Consider the following 26,532-nt stretch of genomic DNA (forward strand, 5'->3'; position numbering starts at 1 on the left):
AGGGTCTCCTCGGAGGCGGGCGAGGGCGCAACCAGCCGAGGCAGAAATCAATGGAGGGGGAAAGGAGGACCGTGAAGGGCAGAGGCAGGTGGGGTTGCCCCATGGCGGGCGAGGGAGGGGCGGAGGGAGCCGCTGCTCCTTTGACTGTCACTCCCAGATGAGGAAGATCGTCTTCCCTGAACAGGATCTCACCAGCGACTCCGCGAGGGACTGGGAAGGTCAATGCTGGCTCCCCACGTCCTTGCATTGGGGACATCTGGGGCGGGAGCTGAACGCGCGGAGGGTTTGCCCAGTGCGCCTTCCTCTTGACACGTGTCTCCCTCTCGTCCCGAGTTCGGGCTCATTCAAAGTCCACGACGCCTTTGGCAGAGGCTGCCCTCCAATCGGAGCGCTGGGCAGGCCAGCCAGGGCCGGGTTCGCCTGGACAGAGGGCGGCGGAGGCAGCTGTCCTCCGGGGCGCCGAAGGGACGTCTCCTTGCCCAATAGGGAAAGGTGAGAGCGGGCGGGGATCGGGCCCACGGGGCGGGGGGGGGGGGGGGCTCCAAGCAGCAGGAGGAGGTGGCTATGGGGGATTTTTGAGGGGGGGGGCAAAAAAACAGCCACCACGCAGCCTCCAGCATCCCATTCTGGCGCCCGGACGCCTGGGTCCCTTGCAGCCGCATTGGGGGGGGGGCGGGGGGAGAAGTGGCTGGTGGAGCACAGCTGCAAGGCGGGAGCGGGGGAGGCAGGCGGAGACGCCCCCCCTGTATTTCTTCCTCTCCCCCCCCCTTTCATCTTCCCTGCAGAAGCGGCCTCGCCCTCCTCCATCTTCATCCTCTCGGGCTGGCGCGCCCCTCCCTGGTCTTGCGGGGGGGGGGGCTCTTTGCAGAGATGGGCTGCGGGGAGGGGGGGGGCTCAGGTATGGGGCGGGCGGGACAGGGGGAGAGTCCAAGGTGGAATGGGTCAAAGGGATGACGCAGAGGTCGCGGTTGGCATAAGGAAGCCGCCTCAACCTGTTTCTCTCTCTGTGCGCGTCTTGCCCCCCAGCTGGCAATGGCGTCGCTCCATAACGCCCCCCCCCCTCGCAACGCGGGCATCTGGAGGGCAGGGAGATCTTTTTGCCTGCATGATGAGATTGCAAGATGGCAGGGGCCCAAATCTTGAGCTTGCAAGCCAGGCGGGTGCGACAATGTGCAGAGACAGGCTTGCAGCGCGCGAGGGGAGGGGGACCCTCCTGCAATTCGTGTCCCTGCGGGGGTGGGCAGCATAAAGTGTGTGTGTGGGGGGGTGCTGTGAGGTTGCAAGCCGAGAGAGGCTCAAATAAACCGGGGCGGGGAGGGTCGCAGGATGCAACTTCTTCCACCTCTCTCCTTCTTCTCTCTTGCAGCGTCTCCGCCCCCCAGCAGCATGGCGCTGCCCCCCTCGCCCCCACGCCGCCGCCGCCGCCTCCTCCTGCTGCTCTGTGGGGCCTCGGCCCTTTCGCTGGGGGTCCTCTTCCTGGCCGGAGGGGCGCACGAGGCGCTGCTGTCGCGCTCGCTGCCCTACCTGCTCCCCTCCAGCAGGGGGCGCCCTTTCTCCTCCTCCTCCAGCTGCGCCCCCCTCCTGCCCTCCGCCGAGGCCTTCCTGCTGGCGCCCGCGGGCGACCCCTGCGCCCTCCGCACGCCCTTCCTGCTGGTCCTGGTGGCCAGTGCACCAGACCACGCCGCCCGGCGCCAGGCCGTGCGGGACACCTGGGGCGGGGTGCTGTGGGCTGGCGGGCGCCCCACAAGGACCCTCTTCGCCCTGGGGGTGCCCTCAGAGCCCTCCCAGCAGGCCGCCCTGGAGCGGGAGGCGGTGCAGCACGGAGACCTCCTCCAGGGGCGCTTCCTGGACACCTACGCCAACCTGACTCTCAAGACCCTGGCACTCCTCGGATGGGCAGCCACGTGCTGCCCAGGCGCCTCCTTCGTGGTCAAGGCCGACGACGACGTCTTCCTCAACCTGCCCGCCCTGGCGCGCCACCTGGGCGCCCTGCCCAGCCCCGCACCGCCCTACCTGGGCCGCATCCACTGGTGGGTGCGCCCCAACCGCGACCCTCGGAGTCGGCACCACCTCCCGGTCCCGCTCTACCCGGGCGACACCTTCCCCCCGTACTGCAGTGGCACTGCCTACGTCCTCTCAGGGGAAGCCGTGCCAGCCCTGCTGGGGGCGGCACGCCATGTCCCCCTGGTGCCCCTGGAGGACGTCTTTGTGGGGCTGTGCGCCCGCCAGGCCGGCCTGGCCCCCCGGCACCTGCCCCACATGGCTGGCTCGGAGCACTTCCCGCCGGACGCCTGCTGCTACAGGGAGGTATTGTTCAGCGTCCATGGCGTGGCGCCGGCCGAGATGGTGGCTGTTTGGGAGGAGGTGGGCACCCACGAGGGGGCGTGCAGCGCCTGGCAGAGGGCCCTGGGGCTCGTCCGCTGCAAAGCCCTGGCGTGGCTGGCGGCATGAGGAAGACGAAGACTTCACCGGAGGAAATCTGCACCCGTGGGACTCAGCCAGAGAAGCCTCAGAAACTTGGGGCACCAGGAGCGGCGCCAGCCAAGCTCATATTGCTGAATTGGCAACTGGTTTTGCAGCGTCAGAGGTGGGACCCCCAGGGGTCATGTAGCCCCGCCCGACGTGATGCGGCAACTGGTTCATTAAGCAACGCACAAAGTCAGCAGGAGTTCTCCAAGGACACGCCCAGCCCTTCCTTCTGCTTGCAGGTGCGGCAAGCAGACGACTTTGGTTGTGGGGCAGAGGTGTAATGACAGAACTGGACAATGGGGTGGGACCCCCAGGGGTCATCCAGCCAAACCCCACGCAACGCAGGGATCTTAGCCAAGGCTCCGTTTGCAGCAGGACTTCTGCCACTGGATTGTGGGACCTGGGATATTCCGCCGCCTTCCCTGGACGCTTTTCGGTTTCAAAAAACGGCCATGCTACTAGTCGTCATGGATTTGGATGTGATATCCGAAACGCATGGGGTTGGGGGGGGGCAGCCTGGGCTGTGGGTGTCACCTTCATGGTGGGGGTCAGGGTGGGGCTTGGATGTGGGAATGAAGGCACCTCTTGCACCGCCAGGTCACAATTCTTGGCCCACCAGCCCCAGCCGCTCGTCTTCAGTGACCGGCAGCCAGTTTCTCTGGACTCCGTCAGAGGAGGACCATTCCTTCTCAGCAGAGACGGTGGAGGCTGAGCAGAGCCACTGACAGACTTATTATTCACCCCCTTGTCTTCGAAAGCCGGCCTTTGCTGCCTCTAGTGGGAGGGAGTTCCATAGGGAAAGTGCCTGCAGGATCAGGCCAATGGAGAGAGGTGCATATTATGGGAAGCCATAATAATAATAATAATAATAATAATAATAATAATAATAATATGAGCGTCATCTCACCCAGCCCTCTGCCCCGATGGGTGTGCAGTTGGGGTGAACAGCCCGCTGGCAGGGCCTGTGCCCCAACGTCCTTCCCAGCAAAGTGGACTCATCCAGTGGCATTCACCGCCTCCAACCGCAGAAGCACAGCATAGCCGTGGCGGCCAACAGTAATAGTAATAAATATTTTATTATTTGTACCCCTGGGTTGCTCCTCTTCCACAAATCGGGTTCCTTTCTGGGCTTTGAGGACGCTCTACTCGCAAGGAGACCCTTCCGCGCGTGGAACAAACTCTAGCCCAACGGTTGCCATTTATTTGATTTGAACTGATTTCATGATAAATTGATTTTAGAATGCCGTATTACTTTACTGCTGTCAGCCGCTCTGAGCCCGGCTTCGGCTGGGGAGGGCGGGATAGAAATAAAATGTTATTATTTATTATTATTTATTAAAGAGACTTTCCCAGGAAGGGTTTTATATTTTATTTTACACAAAAAAGAGCACAGGTCATTCGCAGGCCATCTGGGGAGAACCAGAGGGGCTTTGGGGAGGGTTTCGACCCCACACAGCCCCCATCTCTTCCTCGCAGAGGGAACGCCAGCAGGTCCTGCCGCTGGGCGGGGGGCCAAGAGGGTCCTTTCCACCCCATGGGGGGTTGCTTCTTCTCTTCCAGCCAGGCGGCCCCCTGCCCCGTTTCTACTTCTGGAAGCGGTCCAAGGCTGACCTCTGACCTTGGGGGGCTTTGGGGGCCTGCGGACAAGGCAGCCGCTGTGCCTTTTGGCGCTGTGAGATGCTCTTCCGAATGGCCGCCTGTGCAGAAAGGGGAAGAAATGGGGGAGAGACAGGGGTCACGGGCGAAGGAGGCAGAGGGGATTCTGGGAAAGGGAACCAGAGGGGATTCTGGGAGAAATGCACTTACGCGCTGCTCCTCCGCGGCCACCTTCTTCCGGCGCCGGAGTCTCCCCACGGCCGAGTCGCGGCCTTTCGTCCGCTTCCGGGGGCAGAACTTGACCTTGGCTTGGGGGTCGTAGCCCTGGAGAAAGTCGGAAATACAGTGGTACCTCGGTTCTCAAACTTTATTCCGTCCCGGAAGTCCGTTCCAAAACCAAAGCGTTCCAAAACCAAGGCCCGCTTTCCAGCAGAAAGGTAAGCAAAACAGATTAATCCGTCCCAGACTTTTAAAAACCCCAAAAACAGCAATTCAACATGAATTTTATCTAATGAGGCCATTGATCCCAAAAATGAAAGCAAGATAACAATGTACTGCAGCCACACAATCGATCAATCAATCCGTAGCTGAATTGGGTTCCACAAAGTCACAAAAATGAGCTGGAAAAAACGCAAAATAAATAGCAAAAACAGACAGACCTCAACGTAAGACTCAAATCGGAGCACGTTCTAACTTCCAAAAAAAGTTCACAAACTGGAACACTTACTGGAACACTCACGGGGTCACAGTGTTTGAGTACCAAGGCGTTTGGAAAACAAGGTACCGCTGTATCCGTTATTAAACGGAGACGTTCAGGAACCGAGATACCGCTGTGTTGTAAAATGCGCCTACCGTAGATTCCGGTGTGTAAGAAAACGTTCTAACCCCGGAAAAGAGGTTAAAAAGTCGGGGGTCGTCTTATACGCTGGGTATGGCTGCAGTGGGCAGCGGGCTCCGCTCCGTGCCTGCTGCCCACTGCTGCCGAAGCGTATAAGACAACCCTGCCAATTTGGAGGGGTCGTCTTAAAAGCCCAGTCACCTAATACGCCGGAATCTACGGTATTTCAACATAAAAATAGGTTTAGTATTTTACCCCACTAGTATCCCGTTTTGCGGCTGGTTACATCGTATTTTATGATTTACGTGTGTAGTTTCGTAACAAACAAACACACACACACACACACATATATATGTGTATAATTTTCTGAAAAGGGGTCTCAAAGCCACCACATTTTTGGCCAGCCTCCCCCCCCCCATTATCAGCGTGTCCTCCCCCCATCAGGTTCCCCCAGGACAGACCCCCCACCCAAAATCCCCCCTCGCCCCGGAAGACCCACCAGTCTTTCGACCCGCTCCTTCTGCCGCTGCTCCAGGGAGACCCTGTCCACGGTGCCCAGCTGGCCTGGATCCAGCGAGATCAGCTCGTGCGGGATCTGTTGGAGGGAGCGAATGAGAGAGAGAGTGAGAAGAAGTGAGGGCCCTTCTCCGCTTCACCTGCGGAACTCCCTGCCACAGGGGGCGGAGCTAGCAGCTGCAAAACGGTCAGGGAAACGGAGCCTCAAAGTTCGGAGGCAGTCTATGTGAGTCGCGGCAGGAAGAGAAGACAGCCGGCCTCTGCGAGGACAGGGCCCCGATCCTCCTGGGGTACCTTCTCCAAGAGAGCCTTGACCTCCCACTCCTGGCGCTGCTTCCGGCTGCGGAAAGGGTTGCTCTCCAGGGCATCAAAGTTGGGCTCCCCGGCTCCTGCGGCGTGAGAAAAGAGGGGGTGAGCCAGGAGGAAAAGCCATTTGGGGGAGACTCAATACCCCCTCTAAGGCAGTGGGGCAGACCCAGCCCATCTGCTCCACCCTTCCCCTTGGGCTAATCACGACACACTGCAAGGGGGTTGGGCTGGATGACCCTCGCGGTCCCCCGTTAGGATATAGTTCCATTCCACCTTAAAAGGGAACAGGCTGTGCAAAGATTTATTCACTCTGCTGATAGAGCGTGCACGAGTCTCTAAACCTATCTGAGGCTCGTGTCGCTGGGGCCGCCTGATGCCCCCGTCTCCCCAGCAGTATCCCAACACCCCCGTCCCCCCCACCCCCTTACCTGGCACCAGGAGGCTGGCAAAGCCTTCTCCGTGGCCCACGCCCAGCACGTCCTCAAAGGGGCAGAAGCGCAGGGCGTGAGCTGGGCGCGGAAGGGAGTGGCACAGGTAAGGCTTCGTGGGCGGGCAGGAGACAATGTCCTTGTACACCTGGGAAGGGAGAGAAAAACAGATTTCGGGGGGCTGCGGACTCCCGGGCTCTGTGGGGATGGAGTGGCGCCCCGGCAGCAGCTTTCCAGTCGGGGCGAGAGGTGATGTGATAGAAGCTTGTACAATTGCACCAGGCAAGGAGAAAAGCAGAGAGATCAATTCCCCCCATATTCTGGCACAGCACTCGAACTCGTGCCCGTCCCAGGAAGCTGAATGTCGGGAGATTCGGGACAGGTTAAGAGGAAGTTCTCTATGCAGTTAAACTGTGGAACTCCCTCCCACTAGAGGCAGAGAGAGAGAAACACCAACTCGGATGGTTTTGATTGGACAGATCCATGCAGAAGCCTGTTGATGGCTGCTGACCAGGGTAGTCCTGATCTCGAGTTCGAATCCTGATTTTGGGGGCATCTGGCTGGCCACTGTGGGCCTGATCCAGCAGGCTGTGACTTTACCTCCATCCCATCCAAAAAAAAGCCCTTTCTCAAAGCGTTTGCAAAAGTGCGGAACTCAGCTGAATGACAGCACGAGAAGGGGACACCGGAGGGTCATCCATCCCACCCCGCTCAGGGCAGGATCCTGCAACTTGCTCCAACCCTGATGATTGCTTAGGATATCTTGATGATGATTTAAACTTGTATGCCGCCCGACACCTGTGAGTCTCAGGGCAGTTACAACATAAAATACACCACAAAAACCCACAATGCCCCCCCTTAAAAAACATAATTACTTCTGCACACTACTGCCTCGCCAAGCGGATTCTGGTTGTATGAAAACAGGCCGTGCTAAGGAACACAAATACATAAATCGGGCCCATCTTGTCTGCATAGGAGTCAAATGCCTCCAAGAATAGAGGAATCAAGGTAGACTGCTGATCGACCTGGAGGCTCCACAAGGACATAGGAAGAGCCTGCTGAGTTATGCTCCAAAATGACAGGCTGTCTCCGCCTTGCCTGAATTAGAACCCGGTGCTGGATGTGGGGCAGGGGGCTGCAAAGCCCACCCAGGAAATTTGGGGAGTCCCCCCACCTGCCCCCAGTTACCTGGATGATCTCCTGGCATGCGGCCCCCAGGAGCCCCCGCTGGCTGAAATCTAGCTGCCCAGCGCCGGTGGGCAGCAGGAGGGAGTGGAGGCGGCGGTAGGTGCGCAGGTCGTAGATGTGCAGCTTCCGGTCCAGCCCAGAGGTGGCCATGTAGCTGCGGGGAGAGGAAGCAGAGAGTTGTGGGTCAGGAAGGGAACCCCAGGGGCCGTCTAGTCCAGCCCCCCTAAAATACAGGGGTTGGTAGAGCTGTCGTTCTCATAGGCGCTATGTGTCGCCTGTTCTGCACTGGAAAGAAGATTAATTCAAAGAGGTGTGGGAAAAGGAGGCAACAGAACAACCACCATATTTTTCGCTCTATAGGACGCACCCGAGCATAGGACGCACCTAGTTTTTAGAGGAGGAAAACAAGTAGAAAATATTCTGAATCAAATCATTGCAGCTGCCTTGCTCCGTGGAACCAGCGCAAAAGGAGGAACTGCCGGGAATTACCGGCACAATAAGCTGGGGGTTCCCCCAGCCAGTATCGGGGCTGAAGGGGGAAGTCCGGGGTTTCCCCATAAAGCCCTGGCATCCCCAAGCTAGAACAGCAAGACGGAGCGCTGCGCAGCGCTCCAAAGGCTTCAGGCGGCTATCCCTGAAGCCTGGAGAGCGAGAGGGGTCGGTGTGCACCAACGCCTCTCGCCCTCCAGGCTTCAGCAAAAGCAACGTGTAGCCTCCGGAGCGCAGAGGGAGCGCTCCCTCTGCCCTTCAAAGGCTTCGGGTTGCTATCGCTGAAGCTAAGGAGCCTGCATTCGCTCCATAGGACGCACACACATTTGCCCTTCATTTTTGGAGGGGAAAAAGTGTGTCCTATAGAGCGAAAAATACGGTAATAAGGCAAGGCTGGGGGAAAATGTAGGAAGTCGTAGAAGGGAAAGTGAAGTTGCTGAAAGGTGCATATAGTATTCTGCTAGAATGGGAAACAAAAGATGAAGAGGGGAAATCAGTTATGATTAAATGGACACAGGATATAGGTCACAATTTAATGTTTGAAGACTAGGAAAGATTGTGGAAAACTGATTTAAAATTTACAGACTCTTTGCTGAAAGAAAACTACATGAAAATAATGTACGGATGGTATATAACACCAGTGAGGAAGAATGTATAAAACTGGCTCTAATATATGTTGGAAATGTAAGGAAAAAGAAGGGACTTTTTATCATATGTGGTGGCATTGTAGTAAAATGTAAAAATTTTGGGAAATGATATACAACGAGTTGAAGAAAATGTTCCAATTAAGATTTGTAAAAAAAGCCTGAAGCTTTCTTGTTAGGGATTTCAGGGAAAGACCTGCCAAGGAAAATTAAGAATATCTTTATGTATGCGACAACGGCGGCAAGAATCTTAATAGCGCAAGGATGGAAGAATGAAGAAACCCTGACTAAAGAACTATGGGAAGAGAAACTGACGGACTATGCGGAATTGGCGAAACTGACATACAAATTACGTGATAAGGACAACTGTGACTTTAAAGAAGAATGGGAACCTTTTACAAAGTACTTAAAGAAACAACAAAATGAACTGGACTTCTTGGCAGGTTTTGAATAAACATTCACAAATTTATTATTTCTAACATATAGTTAGATAAATTAAGGATCTTTACTATTTTATAACATGCAGAGAATAACATGTGCTGAAAAACCAGTGAGAGGAGCTGAGGGAAGTCTGGGGGGGGGTTCTTTCTGGGGGGGGGGAGGGAAAAATGGGGGGGGGGGGAATGAGGATGGTGTGTTTTTGATAAATTGTTATGTTGAAATTCCTAATAAAAAATATTCCCAAAAAAACCCAAAAACAACCTGGGGGAAAATGTGGGAGAAACATACGTTGAAAACCTCTAAGAATAAAAGAAAATTATTAGCAAAGGGAGATAACAGAAATTGCTGGGTTAAAGCTGATTGAAAGTCCAGAGGTAGCGTTATTATCAATTTACAAGAGGGTGGAAGGTTCACAGGCGAGGAAGGACTTGCTTGTAAAATTATTGACAGCTGCACGAATTATTATAGCCAGGAAGCGGAAGGGGCAAGCGGAATATAAAATGGAAGAATGGCATAAAGAGGTGTGGGATATAGCTAATAATGATAGATTAACATGTGCCATTAAGGTAAGACGGGGAATATACAGGAGGAATGGTTTTGAGGAGATACAGAAAGTTTTTGCAGAATTCGTACTGTTAAAACAGAAAAGGGGTCAAACCATCGCACGAGGTGCTGAAATTCTGAGAGGCTGGATTGTCACAATGGAGTGAAGGGGGGAAAGCACTGTCTGAGTGGCCAGAGAAGGGGCTTCTTTGTCCTGGGGTGTGCCCCCCTCTTTAAAAATCTTGTAGGGAGCAAACAACTCCCTCGAACAGCCCCACTGGGTACCCATTTGTTCCGGGTGCTACAATGACTTAGGACCAGGCTGTCTGAAAAACTGCATTCCCTCTTATAAGGCTGCCCAGGTTTTGAGATCTTCGGGGGGGGGGGGGGCTTTTCTTGGTCCCACCACCCTCCCAGGAAGACTTAGGCAGGACAGGGCCTTCTTGGTGGTGACTCCTCCCAAGCAACTTTGGAACTCCCTGCCTGGGGAACCCAGACTGGCTCCTGCCTTGTTGTTCTTCTGCTGGCAGCTGAAGGCTGTTTTATTCCCACACTTAAGGGGAATAAAGGGGTCAAACCATCGCAAGAGGTGCTGAAATTCTGGGAGGTTGGATAGTTACAACGGAATGGTCTCCGGGGTGGGGTGCACATTTTTATTCTTCGTTATTTATGACTTAAAAAAAGGGTGGGGAATAGAAATAAATCCTTTTGGCGTGCCATCACTGACACTTGGGAACTCCCTGCCTCTTGAATCCGGCCCCCGCAAGCAGCATTCTCGCCCAGCCCAGCCTGCCTCAACTTTGCCGTGTGTTTCGGCCCGTTTTCGATTTCTCCTTCGGCTGCCGACAATTTTTTTGCTATCGCGATTTATTGCATTTGCACACACCTCCCGTCATTTACTATTTGCTGTTATCGTTGAATTTGCACTCGCAGGGCAGTTCGCAAAACACAGCAATGCCGAACGAAGCAGAAACCAGAAACCAAAAGCCAAAGCCGTAACCCCGATCCCGCTGAGAGATTTAAAAGGACACCTGTCAGAGACGGCCCCCAGGTCTCAGCTCACAGAAGACCAACGCTAGCCAGCAGAACTGTACAAAGTCTTTATTGAAGTTTAGTTCCCATTTTCAAGCCCTAGCGTGCGTCTCTACGTCTAGATCCTAGACCAGCGAAGCCTCGTCTGAGTCTCCGCCTCCTGTACACCAGTTTAAGACTCTAGCCTTACTCCACCTTCTACGTTTCTCCTTCCTCCTCTGGGTCCTACTACCCCCCTGGGTGCCTTCCTTCCTGGACGCCTCGGAAGCGGACCCTTCGGACTCCTCCCCCTCTCTTCGCCGGGCTTTAGGACCCGGCTCCCTCTCCGGGCTGCTCATTGCGCCCCCCTCTTGTACATTTGAACTTGGCGCGCGCGCGCTGCCCCTGACCTTCCTTTTGACTGTTTCCTCGCTCTCTGATGCAGGCGTGGCTAACCCTGACTCATGTCCTTCCGCTGACGGAAAGCTGCCTGCTGCCGATGCCTGGGACTCCTCCCCCCTACTGCTCTCCGGTGGGGAAGCTGGTCCCGATTTCCAGCTGCTGCTCTCTGAGTCCCCTCTGGCCCCTCCTTCCTGGGGTGTTCCCTCTGGCAACCCCCTAGCTCTGACCACGGGAGCCCCTTTCTGTGAATCCTCTGATTCGCTGGAGAGACTTAGAGACCTCGGATGGCTATCATCGCTGACCTCTCCCTCGGATTCCTCTCCCTCGGTCTCCAATCCCTCCCTTTCCTGTCCCTCTGCTCCTGAACCCCTGACAACACCGTTATGACAAGACCCCCCTAGTGGCCTGGCTGATGTGGTCCAAAGGAAAGCAGAGCGAGACGTTGGCAGCAGGAGTTGGCAGAAGGCCAACCAACCGCCTTAGGGATCCCACTCTGGAATTGTGCGGGGTTTTCTCCCAAGCCTTTCCTTCTCCCAAAGAGGTCCCACAACGCAGTGGAGGTTTAAGATCAGAGTTGTCCTAGAAGGAACATTTCACCTTATGTGGTGGTAATGTAAGAAAGTAAAAAACTTCTGGGAAATCATATATAATGAGATGAAAAAGATGTTGAAATATACATAAAAAAACAACAGAAGCATTTTTTACTTGGTATTACAGGTGAGGATATTAATAGGCAAGATGTTAAACTGCTTTTATATGCAACAACTTTAAAAAGCCCTTGTCACCCCATCCTCGGGGTTCAAAATTCCTCTTTGAACCTGTTGCACAATCAACTTTGGTCTACAGCTATTTGCTCCAGTTGGGGGCTGGACTCCTTCCTTTCTTCCGCAGGGACTGAGCAGCCTCGCACCTAGATTCTTCCGTAACACAGGATTGTGGCCGCTGTCACACGCCGACGGTTTCTGGCAGCCAAGGGGAGACGGAAGGTGCAGAAACCGCCCCAGACAGAGAGAGCAGGACTCGCATTTTGCAAATTAAAATAATCGTTTCACTCACGTGCCAGAGCCGTCGACCGCCAATGCCCTCACGGCCCCCCGGTGGCACAGCATCCGAACGAGGGGCTCCTTGATGTTGGGGCTCCAGAGGGTCACCGTGCCTATATATTTTTTTTTTTGGGGGGGGGGGGAGAGAAAAGATCAAACTGGGAAGGGAGGGAGGGCTACTCCTGCCTGCCTTCGGCTTCTTCCCTTTCCGTCTGGGGCTAAACACCAGCTACAACCAGCCCCCCCACCTCCCTCCTGCCCCACAAGTCCTGCTTACAGGATCCCAGAACAGTCAGCTTGGAAGTGACCCCCAGAGGCCACGCAGCCCAACCCACCGCAATGGGAGTCTCACCGTTGCTGTGTCCCAGGTGGACGATGGCATTGGAGGGGTTCTGCGCCATGACCCGCAGCCGGCCCCCCTTGGTGCAGATGGTGGCCACCTCCGTCCCCACAGAGATATCCAGGTACTGCAGGAAGCCCGTCTCGCTCTGGGAGGGGGGGGCACACAAAAACAGAGGAGAGAGCTTTGTAAGAAACAGACCCTCGCATCCAAGGGGGGGGTCTCTTTTCTGTGGGCAAAGGCACCCACCCACCCAGGAGAGACCAGGTGCTAGATCAAGTCGGGTGGGGGGCCAGTTCTTATTTAGGAGAGGGTCCTGACCTCCCCCCCCCCCAAGACTGGCCAGCCCGACCCACAGCCGCAACCAAACCCACAAAAGGAGGGTTAGGCGGAACAATCCTCGCCTTGCCCCAGACACTGCGCCATGGAGACAGCTTTGCTAACTCTGCAAAACTGCCTGTCCGGCCACCGTGGAGGCCCTCTCAGCCGGGGTCCCGTACACGGCTCTCCGCACTGCGGGAGATGATTTATTCTTGGCCCGGGGAAAATCATGGTGCCGGGGCATCTAGATTGCTTGCACCTGGATAAGTTGCGAGTGCAAGATGGCTGGGTGATTCCACCTGGCCCAAATCTCCATGCTAACTGCTGAATCTGCCACTGGCATCCGGCCGGGATGGGATTGTCCCGGCTAACAGAAGAGGAGCCAGGCCAGCAACGTCTCTCTGCCGCATGAAATCTCTGCTGGTTGCTGCTGGGCTGGGCTTGGAGCTAAGTTTGAACCTGCAACCAGGATCTGGACGTTGCTGTGCGAGCCAGGGGGCAAGTCTCTATCTAAAGGAGTAGCCCTGTCAGGGCTCTAGCAGGAGATTGTGTAAATACCTGTAACTGTGTATGCTCAAACCTGTGAGTAAAATTAATACTAATACTAATACTAATAATAATAATAATAGTATTTATGCCCCGCTCATCTGGGAGACCCAGCCACTCTTGGCAGCTCCCAACAGAATATTAAAAGCACAATAAAACATCAAACATTAAAAACTTCCCTAAATGGGGATGCCTTCTAAAAGTCAGATAGTTGTTTATTTCCTTGACATCTGGTGGGAGGGCGCCACCACCCAGAAGGCCCTGCAACCTCACTTCTCGCAGGGAGGGGACCGCCAGAAGGCCCTCGGAGCTGGACCTCAGCCACTGACTGAAGTCCGCCGCCTGTTTCTCTCTCAAGGTGTTCCCACACCTTGCTAAAGATGCTTGCCACATATTTAATCCCTGGGTGGTGACTCCCGCAAGCTGAGAATGGATTACTTGCAGGCGTGGGTTTTGCCCAGACATGTATATCTGAGATTCATTTATACGAAACACAGGAGGAATTAAGAGCACCACCTATGTATTAGATGAGTTGACAGACGGCTGTCCTTGTCAGCTCTTCCAATGATATTTGTGGGAAGCTGCGCAGTGGCCGGGGCAAGCCAGTCAGATGGGCAGGGTACAAGTATAATAACAATCAGAATACTACTACTACTACTACTACTACTGTTTTTCCTTTTTCCCATTTTATTTGTGTTTTCCGTTGGTCAATTAAACTACAGTGGCACCTCGGAAGCCGAATGCCTTTGAACTCGAAACTCGGCTCCTGAGTGATTGAAACCGCCCTGTGGAACACCCTCCCATTAGATGTCAAAGTAATAAACAACTATATGACATTTAAAGGTCATCTGAAGGCAGCCCTGCTTAGCGAAGTTTTTAATGACTGATGTTTTAATGCATTTTTAATCTTTTGTTGGAAGCCGCCCAGAGTGGCTGGGGAAACCCAGCCAGATGGACGGGGTATAAATAACATGTTGTTGCTGCTGCTGTCAACCCGGAAGTGATTGCTCCAGTTTTTTAAAATGTATTTTTATTACAGATTTTCTTGATTTACAAAGGTATGTGCAATGTCTCTCTCTCTCTCTCTCGTATTTTTTTCCACGTAACACTTTTTTTTTTACAAATTGGTTTCATTTGTTGAGACATTAGGAAGAATAGGGGGAAGATTTTCCAGTTTTTGAACCATTTTCAGAAGCCGAACGTCCGGTGTGGCTTCTGCAGCTTCCGATTGGCTCCTGCAGCCAATCAGAAGCCGCGCTTTGCAAGTTGAACGGACATCCGGAACAGATTCCGTTCGACTTCCAAGCTACGACTGTTCTCTCAAAAGGAGGGAAAGGGGAATCCACAGGTTGTAAGACCCTGTACAGATGCATAGAATAACAGCTTCGTAGAGGCAGAAGGGAGACCCAAGGGTCATCTAGCCCAACCCGCCCCCCAAGGCAGGAATCGCAGGGAAAGCGTCCCTGGCAGATGGTCCCCACCCCTAACCTCTGCTGAACAGCTTCTACTGCTGAACGGTTCTTGCTCTCAGAGGTCCAGAGAGAGGGGATTGTTGGAGGTCAGGAGAGAAAGATAACCGCCCCCGCCCCCAATCGGGCAGCCCCAGTGGGCCTTCCTCACCGCTGTGGCCAGGAGGAAGTGGTAGGGCAGGAACTGCATCCGCTGGACCCCGTGGAAGCGCTTGAGGCAGTTGAGCTCCACCCCCTGGTTGTCGTAGACGTAGAGCCACTTCCGCTGGGCCACGGCAAACATGGTCTCCGTGTGGAGCCACCTGGGGAGAAAGGCGGCGTCAGGGCGGAGAACAGAAGGGCTGAGTCGGGAGGGGCACCTCGGGGTCATCTAGCCCAACCCCAGCAACGGAGGCGTCGCAGCTCAGAAGCGGAAAGGTACAAAGGCAGCCTGGTTACGGGCAGGAGCTACGAGCCAGTGAGAAGCGGTCAGGCTGCCCCGAATTAAGTTGTGAACCGCCCTGCAATCTTTGGATGGAGGGCAGAATGCAATTGAAATGAACCACAATACAGTGGTACCTCTGGCTGCGAAAGGGATCCGTTCCGGAGGCCAGTTCGCAACCCAAAAAAAACACAACACACGTCTGTGCATGCTCATGTGCAGGTCGCGATACGCCGCTTCTGCGCATGCGGCAAAACCCAGAAGTAACCCTTTCTGGTACTTCTGGGTCGCCGCGGGACGCAGCCTGAAAACGCACAACCTGAAACAAACATAACATGAGGTACGACTGTATTAATCATAGTCATAAAGAAATTTCATGCGAGGGGCAGCTTCCCTAAGCAGACTATGCATTCACAGTCATACCTTGGAAGTTGAACAGAATCCGTTCCAGAAGTCCGTCTGACTTGCAAAACGTTCGGAAACCAAGGGGCGGTTTCTGATTGGCTGCAGGAAGCTCGTGCAGCCAATCGGAAGCCGTGTCGGACGTTTGGGTTCCTAAAGAACATTCGAAAACAGGAACACTGACTTCCGGGTTTCAATCGTTCGGGAGCCGATTTGTTTGGGAGTCAGCGACAAGCTCACTGGGAAGATGGGAAACCCTTGCCCTTGCCCTGCCATGTGGAGACAGGAGTGCCAGGAATACCTGGCAAGGCTGTCGCTGGTACTTGGCAACGGCAGAACGTTTGAACCGTGGAGGAAGTGGCTTGGGAAGAGAGACGAGAGGAATGGGGTGGGAGGACAGAAAAGGAACTGCTCTGAGATCTACGGATAAAGGGCAGTATATAAATCTAAATATATTGCATATATTGATAAAGGTAAAGGTAAAGGGACCCTTGACAGTTAGGTGCAATCATGGCTGACTTTGGGGTTGCGGCGCTCATCTCGCTTTATTGGCCGAGGGAGCCGGTGTACAGCTTCCGGGTCATGTGGCCAGCAGGACTAAGCCGCTTCTGGTGAACCAGAGCAGTGCACGGAAACGCTTCCTGCTGGAGCGGTACCTATTTATCTACTTGCACTTTGATGTGCTTTCGAACTGCTAGGTTGGCAGGAGCTGGGACCGAGCAACGGGAGCTCACCCCGTTGCGGGGATTCGAACCGCTGACCTTCTGATCGGCAAGCCCTAGGCTCTGTGGTTTAACCCACAGCACCACTCGCGTCCCAATTGATTGATAACAGATGTGCAATTCCTGCTCGCCCCCCAAAAAACTCAACACAGCACCCCCACGCGTTTTTGCCACTTACGCCACGTCTGCGACAGACTCCATGACGTTGATCTCGCACATCAAGGCCTTTGTGTGCCAGTCGAGGGCCGCCACGTGGCCCCTTCGGCCCCCCAGGAGGAGATGCCTGCGAAGGAGGAAGAGGAGGATTCCCCAAGGCAGGAATCTCAGTTCAATCATACAAGGCAGAGGGCCGCCCAAGGAAGGAGAGCCCACCACCTCCCGAGGGAGACCTGTAGGGGTGCAAATATCCAGAGTGTGGGGGGGGGGGGTCAGGTGGGATTGCTATGAGGAATTATGAAAAATGAAGCAAGCCATTGTGTCCGCGATGAAAGCATGGCGTTGACTGGGTTTGATTCATTGACAATTGTTTCTGATCGAATCCCCCAGGCCATTTGCTTTCTCTACACCTGACAGGCACGTCTAAGCATTCAGAAACACAGGCCAGTTGCTTCCTCAGGCATCCTCAGTACATAAAGATAGTAGGTTACCTTGATGTAGTTTAGATAGATCTTAAAGGCCAGGAAGAGAGTTCACAAGGAGCTGGTAAACCCTGCCATCCTGTCTATCCCGTTTATGAGCTCCGGGGTTTTGCTGAATGCATTCCTCCTTTTATTCCTATTTTATTTACTCTGAACTACTATGCATGCTCAAGTAGGAAATAGTATCTTTGTAGTTAAAAGAATTTCTTCTGATCAAACTTTGTCCTACGTAGGGGTTTTGAAATGCTCAGAGGAAATCTGATTGGTTCTTACGAACACTGTGTAAAGGGTTCTTTTGTGAATAAAACAACCTGGGCCGAGGGGTGGAGAGGATTATTATTATTGGCACTCCTCCCAGATTCTTGCTGGTCAAGCCTCGTGTGTATTTTATTAATCAGAGTCCAATCCTTCCTTTGCTTTGGGAATGCTACAAGATCGTTCCACCGCCAAACAGCTCTTGCTTACTCACCTGCCGTTGCGCGTGTAGTCCACCCGGTACGGGCCAAACTGGTTCAGCCGCAGCTCAAAATGCTGGTGAGAGGAAAGCAGGCCGGGGTCAGGCCCTGGGAGGGGGTCCCCACATTGAGGAAGGGGGTCCCCTTCCTCAAGACCCCCACATTGTCCCCTCCCGGCCTACCTTTGCACCGGCGGCCAGGTCTACGGCCTCTGCGATGTCGGCCTGGGCGATGGTGCAGGTGTCTTCCCCCTCATCTCCTTCCAGGAACCTGGCGGGGCAGAGGGAGAAAGTGAGGCAGAGTTGCACCCCCGGAGCCAACAGCCTACTATGGTTAGAGGCAACGACGATGCCGGACCCCTCAGGAAACGAAGGTTAATTAGGCAAGGGATATTGAAACACGTGAATGGGAGAGACTGTGGAAGAAGGATTTAAAACTTGCGGCATGTTATAAACTAAAAGAGAACTTTATTCAGAGGGGGGAAATGAGGATGATGTATTTTCGACAAATTGTTAATTGTTGAAATTCCTAATATAAAATATATTTTTTTTAAAAAAAAGGAGAGAGGGGTGGGTGAATCTAGCCATTTCAGTTTCACTGCGTTTCTCGTTTTTCAAAGCCTTAAGTTAAGCCCCACAGATTTCCACATCAGTGCATTATTATTATTATTATTATTATTATTATTATTAATTAAATTTTCTGTTTTATAATTTAGGATACTTATTTAAACATCCTTAAAATACCAATGACTTCCTTCTTCTCTTTCCATGGTTCATTTTGCGTTCCATAAAGCCCTGCATATTTTACAAAAACTAAGCCACTCAGTATTCCATTATTACATCCATCAAAACTTATTTACGCTGTTGAATTTATCTTTATGCTGCCAACATTTTCAAGTGTACACAATTTCCCTTCATATATTCAATAAACATTTTTCAATCTTCTCAAAAAGAGAGAGAGAGAGCACTATACTCAAAGTGCTGGTGCTGACCTTTCAAGCCCTAAATGGCCTCGGTCCAGTATTCCTGAAGGAGCGTCTCCACTCCCATCGTTCAGCCCGGACGCTGAGGTCCAGCGCCGAGGGCCTTCTGGCGGTTCCCTCACTGCGAGAAGTGAGGCTACAGGGAACCAGGCAGAGGGCCTTCTCGGTAGTGGCGCCCTCCCTGTGGAATGCCCTCCCATCAGATGTCAAAGAGATAAACAACTATCTGACTTTTAGAAGACATCTGAAGGCAGCCCTGCTCAGGGAAGTTTTTAATGTTTTATTGTATTGTGTTTTTAATACAGTGGTGCCCCGCAAGACGAACGCCTCGCAAGACGGAAAACCCGCTAGACGAAAGGGTTTTCCGTTTGCGAGTTGCTTCGCAAGACGAATTTCCCTATGGGCTTGCTTCGCAAGAAGAAAGCCCATAGGGAAATCTCCGGGAACCTCTTTTAAATGCTAGCGGTGGGGAGCAAAGCCTTTCCCCCCCCTCCGGCCTTCAGAAGAGGTCCAGGAAGGCCGGCGGGGGCCGAAAGGCTTTGCTCCCCACCGCCAGCATTTTAAAAGCAGTCCGGGATAGCAGGGAAGCGCTTCCCGCTATCCCGGACGGCTTTTGAAGGCAGGCGGGGGGGATCAAAGACTTTTGCCCCCCGCCCGCCTTCAGAAGAGGTCCTGGACCTCTTCTGAAGGCGGGCGGGGGGCAAAAGTCTTTGTCCCCCCTGCCTGCCTTCCCAGGGGCTTTTAAATCGCCCCGGACAGCGGAGAAGTCCTCCGCTGTCCCGGGGTTTTTTAAAATGCTGGGGGTGGGAAGAAAAGCCCTTGTCCCCTCCCCCAGCCTTCAGAAGAGGTCGGGGGCCAGACTGTCCCCGGACCTGGTCTGAAGGCGGTTTCCATAGGAACGCATTAATTGATTTTCAATACATTCCTATGGGAAACCGTGCATCGCAAGACGAAAAACTCGCAAGAAGAAAAAACTTGCGGAACGAATTAATTTTGTCTTGCGAGGCAGCACTGTATCCTGTTGGAAGCCACCCAGAGTGGCTGGGGAAACCCAGCCAAATGGGCACGGTATACATAAATAATAATAATCATCATCATCATTACTACTGTACTACTACTATATGAAAAAGATGTATAGGTGGCATTTAACGTCATTTGTTTATAGTTGGCAGGACATGTTATCTATTCGGCTACGGAGTGAGTGCTGCACAAATTGTGAGTGTCTCTGCGTCTGCAAGGAAGATTTTTTGACTTCAAAGAACTGGGGAGTAAAGAGACACAGGAGAGACCGTAAACAGAAGAGAGGCTGCAGAGGAGGAAGGCGCTTAAGGCAATTAAGAACAGCTTCTTCTCCAGAGCGATCTCGGCCCTGAATGGGAAGCCTGGACTTTGAAAGTCATCTAATCTTCCTTGCTGTACTATACTGTATTGTTTAATTAGTGTTTTTATGGAGCAGTCAAGTAATTCGTTGTCCCCGAGAGGGGGCAATGACAATAAAGATGATATTATTATTATTATTATTATTATTATTATTATTATTACTACAAACCAGCAAAGATGTACAAGCCAGAATCAGATACATGTTGGAAATGGGTACCTTTCATCATATGTGGTGGAAGTGTAATGTAGCCAAAGCCTTCAGGGAAATGATTTATAATTAACTGAAAAAAATGTTGAATAAATCTTCTAATTTAAAAACAAACAAACCCAGAAGCTTTTCTTTTTGGAGTAACTGGCCCAGAGGTACCCAAAGATCAGAAAATCTTATTCCTATACACAACAACTGCAGCCCGGACAATTTGTGATCAGAAACAGGAGGAAGATGCAGTACCAACAAAGAAACTGATGGAATGTGTAGAAATGACTAGTTTAACAGGAAGGATAAGAGATCAGGAAGGAAAAACTTTTTTAAAAAAAGGAATGTGGGGGAAAATGTGGAATATTTGAAAAATTACTGTAGGCAACTTAAAGACGTTAGCAGGATTGGAATTAATTGAGCAGTTTATGTATACCCAGAAGGGAAAATTAGGAAAGAGAAGGATTAATTAGAATAAGAAGCAAAAAAGGAAAATGAAACGAGCCTTGGAAGGGGGGTGGGAAGGGAAGTCGGATATGTTTTAAATATGTTTTAAATTCTGTAATTTATATAAATGTTGTAAAACTGAAAACGATAAAGGAAATCTTGTTTTTTTAAAGGATTTTTTTTTTAAGTAAATGAAGATTTCTTGGCACATTTGCCTGCACTGAACCAAACATAGCCGTCAACGTTTCCCTTTTTTTAAGGGAAATTCCCTTATTCCGAATAGGATTCCTCGCAAGAAAAGGGAAAAGCTGACAGCTACGGAACCAAGGCTCACCCACCGCCCAACAGCCTCTTAAATGCAGCTGCTGAAACTACATTACCCAGCATCCTCCAGGAGAAGCATCTCCATCCGGGCCGCCTGCTTGGCTGCTGCCTGGGCCTTCTCCTCCTGCCTGGCAAGCTGGCGCTTAAGGCGCTTGTTGGACACCGTCCCCTGTGGGACATGGAAAAAGGGGGAGGGTCAAAGATGATGGTGGCCCGCAGCTCCCCCCCCCACGCCTAGGGAGAACGTCTCCGCCCCCCCAGGAAGGCCAAAGCCCCTCACCAGTTTGCCCCCGGCTCCTCGCTGGAACTTGCGCACTCGCTCACGGCTGACGGAGGCCGGGCCAGGAAACGGGTCCACCTTCTGGAAGAAATCACAGAATCACAGCGTCAGAAGGGGCCCCCCAGGGGCCACCTAGTCCAACCCCTGCAAGGCAGGGATTGCAACGAACGCCAAAGAGCGAACCAGGCAGACGTGGAATATGGGGCATGTTGTGTCTCCCCCCAAAAAGATTCAGCCCCTTCCCCAGATTTCCTGAATTCGAAGGGACCCACCAAAGGCCATCTAGCCGCCCCCTCTTGAATTCAGACCTACTTCCCTTCATACTCCTGATATTCTCATATATCATATTGTTGAAAATGATATATGAAAAATTATATTATTTTTTAACATATCATTTTCAACAATAATTAAGCATACTTTTATATCTTATACAGTTGTTTTTTATTTCCATCAATCACATCGGAAAATTTTCAAATTAGAGATCACACTAGACAAGATTTTCAAAAAGCAGGGGGGGGGGGGGACGCAGAGAATACTTCACAAAACAGTGCCCTAAAATACATACCTGGACTTTGTGGATATTTAAGTTTTAATTAGAAAAAGCTTAAAAATTATTCATAAAGGAAACAGCTCATAAGTAAATAAGTAAATAAGGATGCCAGAAACAGGATAAAGGAAGTGTTTTGTTTGGTTTTTTGTACTGTGGAATGTTATGTTTATTGTATTTCTGTACTGGGGGGGCATTGTAAATAAAATTTCCAATAAATTAACTGAAAATTTTCCAATCTGTTCACTTACCGTATTTTTCGTCCCACAGGACGCACCTAGTTTTTCTCCCAAAAAAAACCAGGTCGGGGAAACCGAATCAGGTCGAGGAACAGTGGGATGGCGGCGCTGCGTCTCCCTCTGTCCCCCGAGCTTCTGGGGCTGGCCGATGTCTGCCCGGCACGCGGGGCGCTCTGCTTCAGGGTGTCGCTCGCGCCGGGCGGCAGGCTGCTATCCCCAGGCTAGACAGCCCTGCAGCAACTCCCGCAGGGCTGCCTAGGCTGCGGATGTGTTCCCGAAGCCTGGAGAGCAAGAGGGGTCAGTGCGCACCAACCCCTCTCGCTCTCCAAGCTTCAGTGAAAGCCTGAATTCGCCCCATAGGATGCACCCAGAAAAGTGCGTCCTATAGGGCGAAAAATACGGTAATTTACATTTCTTACTTTCACTATTACATTTAAATCTAATAACTAATATCACTATTCTTTCTCCGCTTTGCAATGTTTCGTATATTACACCTGTGAAATTAGCCCAAATGTATAAGACAAATAATAAATGTTGGAAATGTAAAGAAAAAGAAGGAACATACCCGATATTCAATATATATGTGTGTTAACATATCCTTTTCATCAATAATTAAGCATACTTTTATATCTTGTACAGGTTTTTTTTTACTTCCATCAATCACACCTGAAAATTTTCCAATCTATTCACTTAATTTACATTTCTTACTTTCACTATTGCATTTAAATCTCACAACTAATATCTCTATTCTTTCTCTACTTTGCAATGTTTCGTATATTGCACCTGTGAAATTAGCGAAAAAGGAATAAGACAAATAATAAATGTTGGAAATGCAAAGAAAAAGAAGGACCGTACCCCTGATATGGTCTTCTTCCTGCCAGGACCCATCGGCTTCCTTGGGGAGGCCTCATCCTGCCGCGGCTTCTTGGCACCCCGAGCGCCACTCTGTTCTGGGTCGGCTTGGGGGGCTTCGCCCTCCCAGTATCTCCTGACGACCTTCTTTTTCTTTGGGGCGGCGGAGAGAAAGAGGGATTATCTGGGGTCAGACAATCAAGGAAACTAGCAAAAGGCCAAATAAAACCGCAGAGCTAGCCTGACAGAACCGACAACATTGCAAAGGAATCCTAAATGCATTGAAAGCACACGCCAGTTGGAAAAATCTCTATTACCAAAGCTGTATTCGACGGATGAAAGCACATGGTGTTTGACATGATTTGAGAATCGTGGACTCAGCGACGGAGAATTATAAAGCGTCAAAATCGAGAGGTGGAAAATATGGAAACGACGAGGAGAGTCAGGACTGAAATGTGGAGATATGCTTCAGAGATCCAGACCGTGGGGAGCTCCGAAAAATTAATAATTATAATTTGAACCATAATTTGGATTTTTTTATTTTAGTTTTTTTATTTTAATTGGAGTATTACGATTGGATATATTAATTTGAAGTTTTTTATTGGAAAATCAATAAAAAAGATTAACAAATAAAGCACATGCTCACCCCCCACCAGACCCCTGGGAACTCTAGTTTTAGGGTGCTGGGAACTGCAGAATTGTTGTTCATGCATTAAATCTGCATACTGCCCTTCATCCGAAGACCGCGGGGCTGCTCAGAGCATAGAAATACGAGACAAAAGGCGCAAAATGCATATATGAAGGACATGAAGAAAGCAAAACAATAAACACACACACACACCCCGCTTCCAAAACACACACACACACACACACACACACACATTTAAAAGGACATAGGACAAACTGGCTAGAGAGGATAAACTACGTGTCCCAGAATCCGTTTTGTGAGGCGGAGGAGAGGATGGGCTCCAAATGGATGCCTTCTTTGGGGGGGCCAGCCAAAATCAATAGATGGGGGGCGATTTGAAGAGGGACTGGAGCAGAGAAAAGCACCCAGGTCCCAGTCCTGGAGACACAGAAGGGAAGGGCCAGAAGGGGCTCCCCAAAGGCCATCCAGCCCCACCTCTTTAAAAAAAATATTCTTTTTTCTTTTTCATTCATTACACCTCAATTTCTTAACATTCACTATATATTCCTCCCTCCCTCCCCTCCAGGGCTTCCCCCAACTTCTCCTTCTGGTTTGTTTCTCTTTTCACCCACTTTGGTAACTCCTAACAGATAGTTATTAACAACATAACATCAAGCCTAAAAACATAAAAATAAAAGGAAATACACCGTAATAGTCCACTATCTTCTAAACGTTTTCTAATGCTAATAATGTGAATGTTTGTTTAAATCCTGCCATCAAATCTATTGACTTTCTCTGTTTCTGCAAATATAATATAAATGGTCCCCATTCTTTTTCAAAGTCGCTCGTCTTTCCCCCTAAATCTATCTGTCATTTCTGCCCTTCTCTTGACTCTCAGTTTAAATGGGATTTCTTTAAAGATGTCAACTTTCTGTCTCTCCACCACTTTCTGTCCCTCAACTTTAGCAGGAATGACCTGCTAAAGCACCGAACGATCCCAGAACTGGAAGGGAACCCCAAAGGCCATCCAGTCGACCCCCCTCTGCAACCCTTCTTCAATGTAGGCTTCCGAGATCTCAGGGACGTGGAGGTACATCCTGTCTAATTCTCTTTTTCCCTTTCTCCATCTGTCTGTTTTTGGTTGAACAAAGAAATGACTGAGCTTGGAGATGGAGCGGATTCCATGACTGAGCCAAATTAAATCCATCCCTGGATAGAGCCAGGCTTTTCGAATCTCCGGGTCCCATAAATAAGTTAGATAATACCAGCCGAAAAAGGCAGTAACTCCCTTCCCTTCTTCCTCTTTCACAAGCGTTCATTTGCATTGTTCACTAAATTCAGACTCTATCTATTCCTGAGGCTATTATAATAATTAACTAATTAATAATACTCCCGTGGATTGTAGGTTGTAGGTGGTGAATTGGAAAGGAAGAAGGAAGGAGACAACAAGAAAAATCCTCACAATGGAGAAACCCTATAAATATTCAGAGTGTGGAGAGAACTTTAGTCAGAGCTCCCAGTCCACTTCCCATCAAGGAAAGCTCTTCGTTCAGAAGGAGAGCCTCACTTCACATGAAAGAACTAACGGGGGGGGGGGGAGAAATTAGTGCTTGAAATGTTGGGAAAGCTTCCTCCGCAGCTCCACCCACAGTTCCCATGAGATACTTCATCCAGGGGAGTGTTTGGAAAAAGCTTCATGCAGGTCAGAAACCAGATCAGTGCTTGGAATGTGGAAAGAGCTTCATTCTGGAGGTGAATCTACTTCTCCATGAAATATTTCTTGCAGGGGACTGCTTAGAATGTGGAAAAAGCTTCACCTAGGAAACCAGTCTCAATTTCCATTAAATAAAACACAGCAGGGATAATCAGAGCATCTTAGCAAATGGTATAAGGCAATATGGTATTTCTGGTGTCAGGGAACTTGATGAGCAATGAAGGGGAGAGATAGCGTTGACCCGGAGGAAGGCAGGAATCCAGGCTCCAGAGTCCCAGAATGGCCAGGGCCCCCCGAGGGGCATCTGTCCCACCCCCTGGGGGAACCCCGCTCCCCGCTCACCTTCTTGGGGTCTCCGGCCTCCTCCCGCCCGGCGGCCCTTCCTCCCTCCATGGCTGCCGCTCTCCTCTCTCACACAAACCCACGTGGAAAGCCAGGCAGCCGGCTCTTCCGGGTGCTTCCTCCCCCTCGACCAATCGCCGCGCGAGGGGGGCCGTCCCGGAAATGATGTCACCGCGGAGGCCTAGGAGGCGCTCTGAGAAAGGGGAGAGGCCATGTTGGGTCAGGGCAGCCGGTTCTTCCATGTTTGGAGCGGGAGGAAGGGCCCGCGGCCATCTTGAATGAGGGCAGTTTGGTGCCTGACTGTTATGTATAGATACATACATAGCTATGTACATATTATATATATAATAGTTTAATATAGATAGGGAATTGATAGATGTAGGTGGTATATGGATATACGGCAGCTGCCGGGTGCCCCCCTTGGTTGGGCCTGTGATGGACAGCAGAGCCAGGCCAGTCAGCGGACTTAGTCCCTCAGAAATTCCCCCAGGGGGCGGTGGCCTCGCTCTGATTGGCTGCCAAGCCAGCGGGGGTGGAGCCAGCCCTTTTGGCGGGAAAAGGCAAGGCGGCTTTTCTGAGGGGGGAGCTTGGAGGGGAAGGTGGGGAGGAGAGGAAGAGGAGTCAGGCGGGAGATGAAGGGGAGAAGCTGGGGGGAGGGAAGGGAGACCCCCAAGAAGGAGGGCTGAGGGGACCCCCTGGGTGTGGGGGGCGGACTGAGAGGGGGGAGCGGAGGGAGACCCCCAAGAAGGAGGGCTGAGGGGACCCCCTGGGTGTGGGGGACGGACTGAGAGGGGGGAGCGGAGGGAGACCCCCAAGAAGGAGGGCTGAGGGGACCCCCTGGGTGTGGGGGGCAGACTGAGAGGGGGGAGGGAAGGGAGACCCCCAAGAAGGAGGGCTGAGGGGACCCCCTGGGTGTGGGGGGGAGGGAAGGGAGGCCCCCAAGAAGGAGGGCTGAGGGGACCCCCTGGGTGTGGGGGGCGGACTGAGAGGGGGGAGGGAAGGGAGACCCCCAAGAAGGAGCGCTGAGGGGCCCCCTGGGTGTGGGGGGCGGACTAAGGGGGGGGAGCGGAGGGAGACCCCCAAGAAGGAGGGCTGAGGGGCCCCCTGGGTGGGGGGGGCGGACTGAGAGGGAAAGGGCCCCTCGCTCTGGAGCCCCCCAAGTCTGACACAACTCAGTCCAGGAAGGAGAGGGAAGAAGGGGCAGAAATGGAGTTCAGCATTTGAGCACCATGTCTAGAAAGCGGAACATCGGCCTGAGAAGAGAAGCTGCGCCTAGACTTCTGCGTTTAATGCCCTGACAGCCTCCAAGTTGAGGCAAGAAGTTGACTTCTGCCTGAAAGTACCTGAAACTGTTCTTAAGCTGAGGTACC

General features: G+C 51.9%; 4 protein-coding genes across 7 annotated transcripts in view; 1 reads left to right on the forward strand and 3 right to left on the reverse strand.

Moving 5' to 3' along the window:
• Nucleotides 1-26,532, reverse strand: part of LOC114592649 (uncharacterized) — a 207,434-nt gene that overhangs the window by 83,962 nt on the left and 96,940 nt on the right. The window lies entirely within an intron of this gene.
• LOC144326642 (uncharacterized) overlaps nt 1-26,532 on the reverse strand; it is a 132,521-nt gene that overhangs the window by 64,755 nt on the left and 41,234 nt on the right. The window lies entirely within an intron of this gene.
• B3GALT4 (beta-1,3-galactosyltransferase 4) lies at nt 87-3,825 on the forward strand. The gene is made up of 2 exons (XM_077923366.1): nt 87-492; nt 1,367-3,825. Exon 2 carries the CDS (start codon nt 1,387-1,389, stop codon nt 2,449-2,451), a length of 1,065 nt encoding a protein of 354 aa, XP_077779492.1. The 5' UTR covers nt 87-492; nt 1,367-1,386; the 3' UTR covers nt 2,452-3,825.
• WDR46 (WD repeat domain 46) lies at nt 3,824-25,283 on the reverse strand. 2 transcript variants are annotated; one of them, XM_077923260.1, is made up of 16 exons: nt 25,163-25,283; nt 22,482-22,631; nt 20,841-20,921; nt 20,617-20,729; nt 17,414-17,501; nt 17,246-17,307; nt 16,317-16,421; nt 14,745-14,895; nt 12,270-12,405; nt 11,931-12,030; nt 7,345-7,498; nt 6,157-6,304; nt 5,714-5,808; nt 5,403-5,498; nt 4,276-4,389; nt 3,824-4,166 (listed from the first exon to the last, which is right to left on the reverse strand). In XM_077923260.1, exons 1-16 carry the CDS (start codon nt 25,211-25,213, stop codon nt 4,053-4,055), a joined length of 1,758 nt encoding a protein of 585 aa, XP_077779386.1. In that variant the 5' UTR covers nt 25,214-25,283; the 3' UTR covers nt 3,824-4,052. The 2 variants fall into 2 exon arrangements, with proteins under 2 accessions (XP_077779386.1, XP_077779385.1); XM_077923259.1 differs by lacking the exon at nt 25,163-25,283 and adding an exon at nt 23,125-23,229.

Source organism: Podarcis muralis, chromosome 2 (genome assembly GCF_964188315.1).
Source record: "Podarcis muralis chromosome 2, rPodMur119.hap1.1, whole genome shotgun sequence".
In the NCBI taxonomy this organism is placed as follows: domain Eukaryota; kingdom Metazoa; phylum Chordata; class Lepidosauria; order Squamata; family Lacertidae; genus Podarcis; species Podarcis muralis.

Excerpts from the sequence above, each read along its gene's own strand:
- WDR46 (XM_077923259.1), bottom strand. The coding sequence starts at position 23,187 with ATGAACAACAATTCTGCAGTTCCCAGCACCCTAAAACTAGAGTTCCCA. Across the intron at positions 20,730-20,840 it reads GAGGAGCCGGGGGCAAACTG|GGGACGGTGTCCAACAAGCG; the intron begins GTGAGGGGCTTT and ends CATGTCCCACAG. Across the intron at positions 12,031-12,269 it reads CCACCTGGGACACAGCAACG|GCACGGTGACCCTCTGGAGC; the intron begins GTGAGACTCCCA and ends AAAAATATATAG.
- B3GALT4 (XM_077923366.1), top strand. The coding sequence starts at position 1,387 with ATGGCGCTGCCCCCCTCGCCCCCACGCCGCCGCCGCCGCCTCCTCCTG.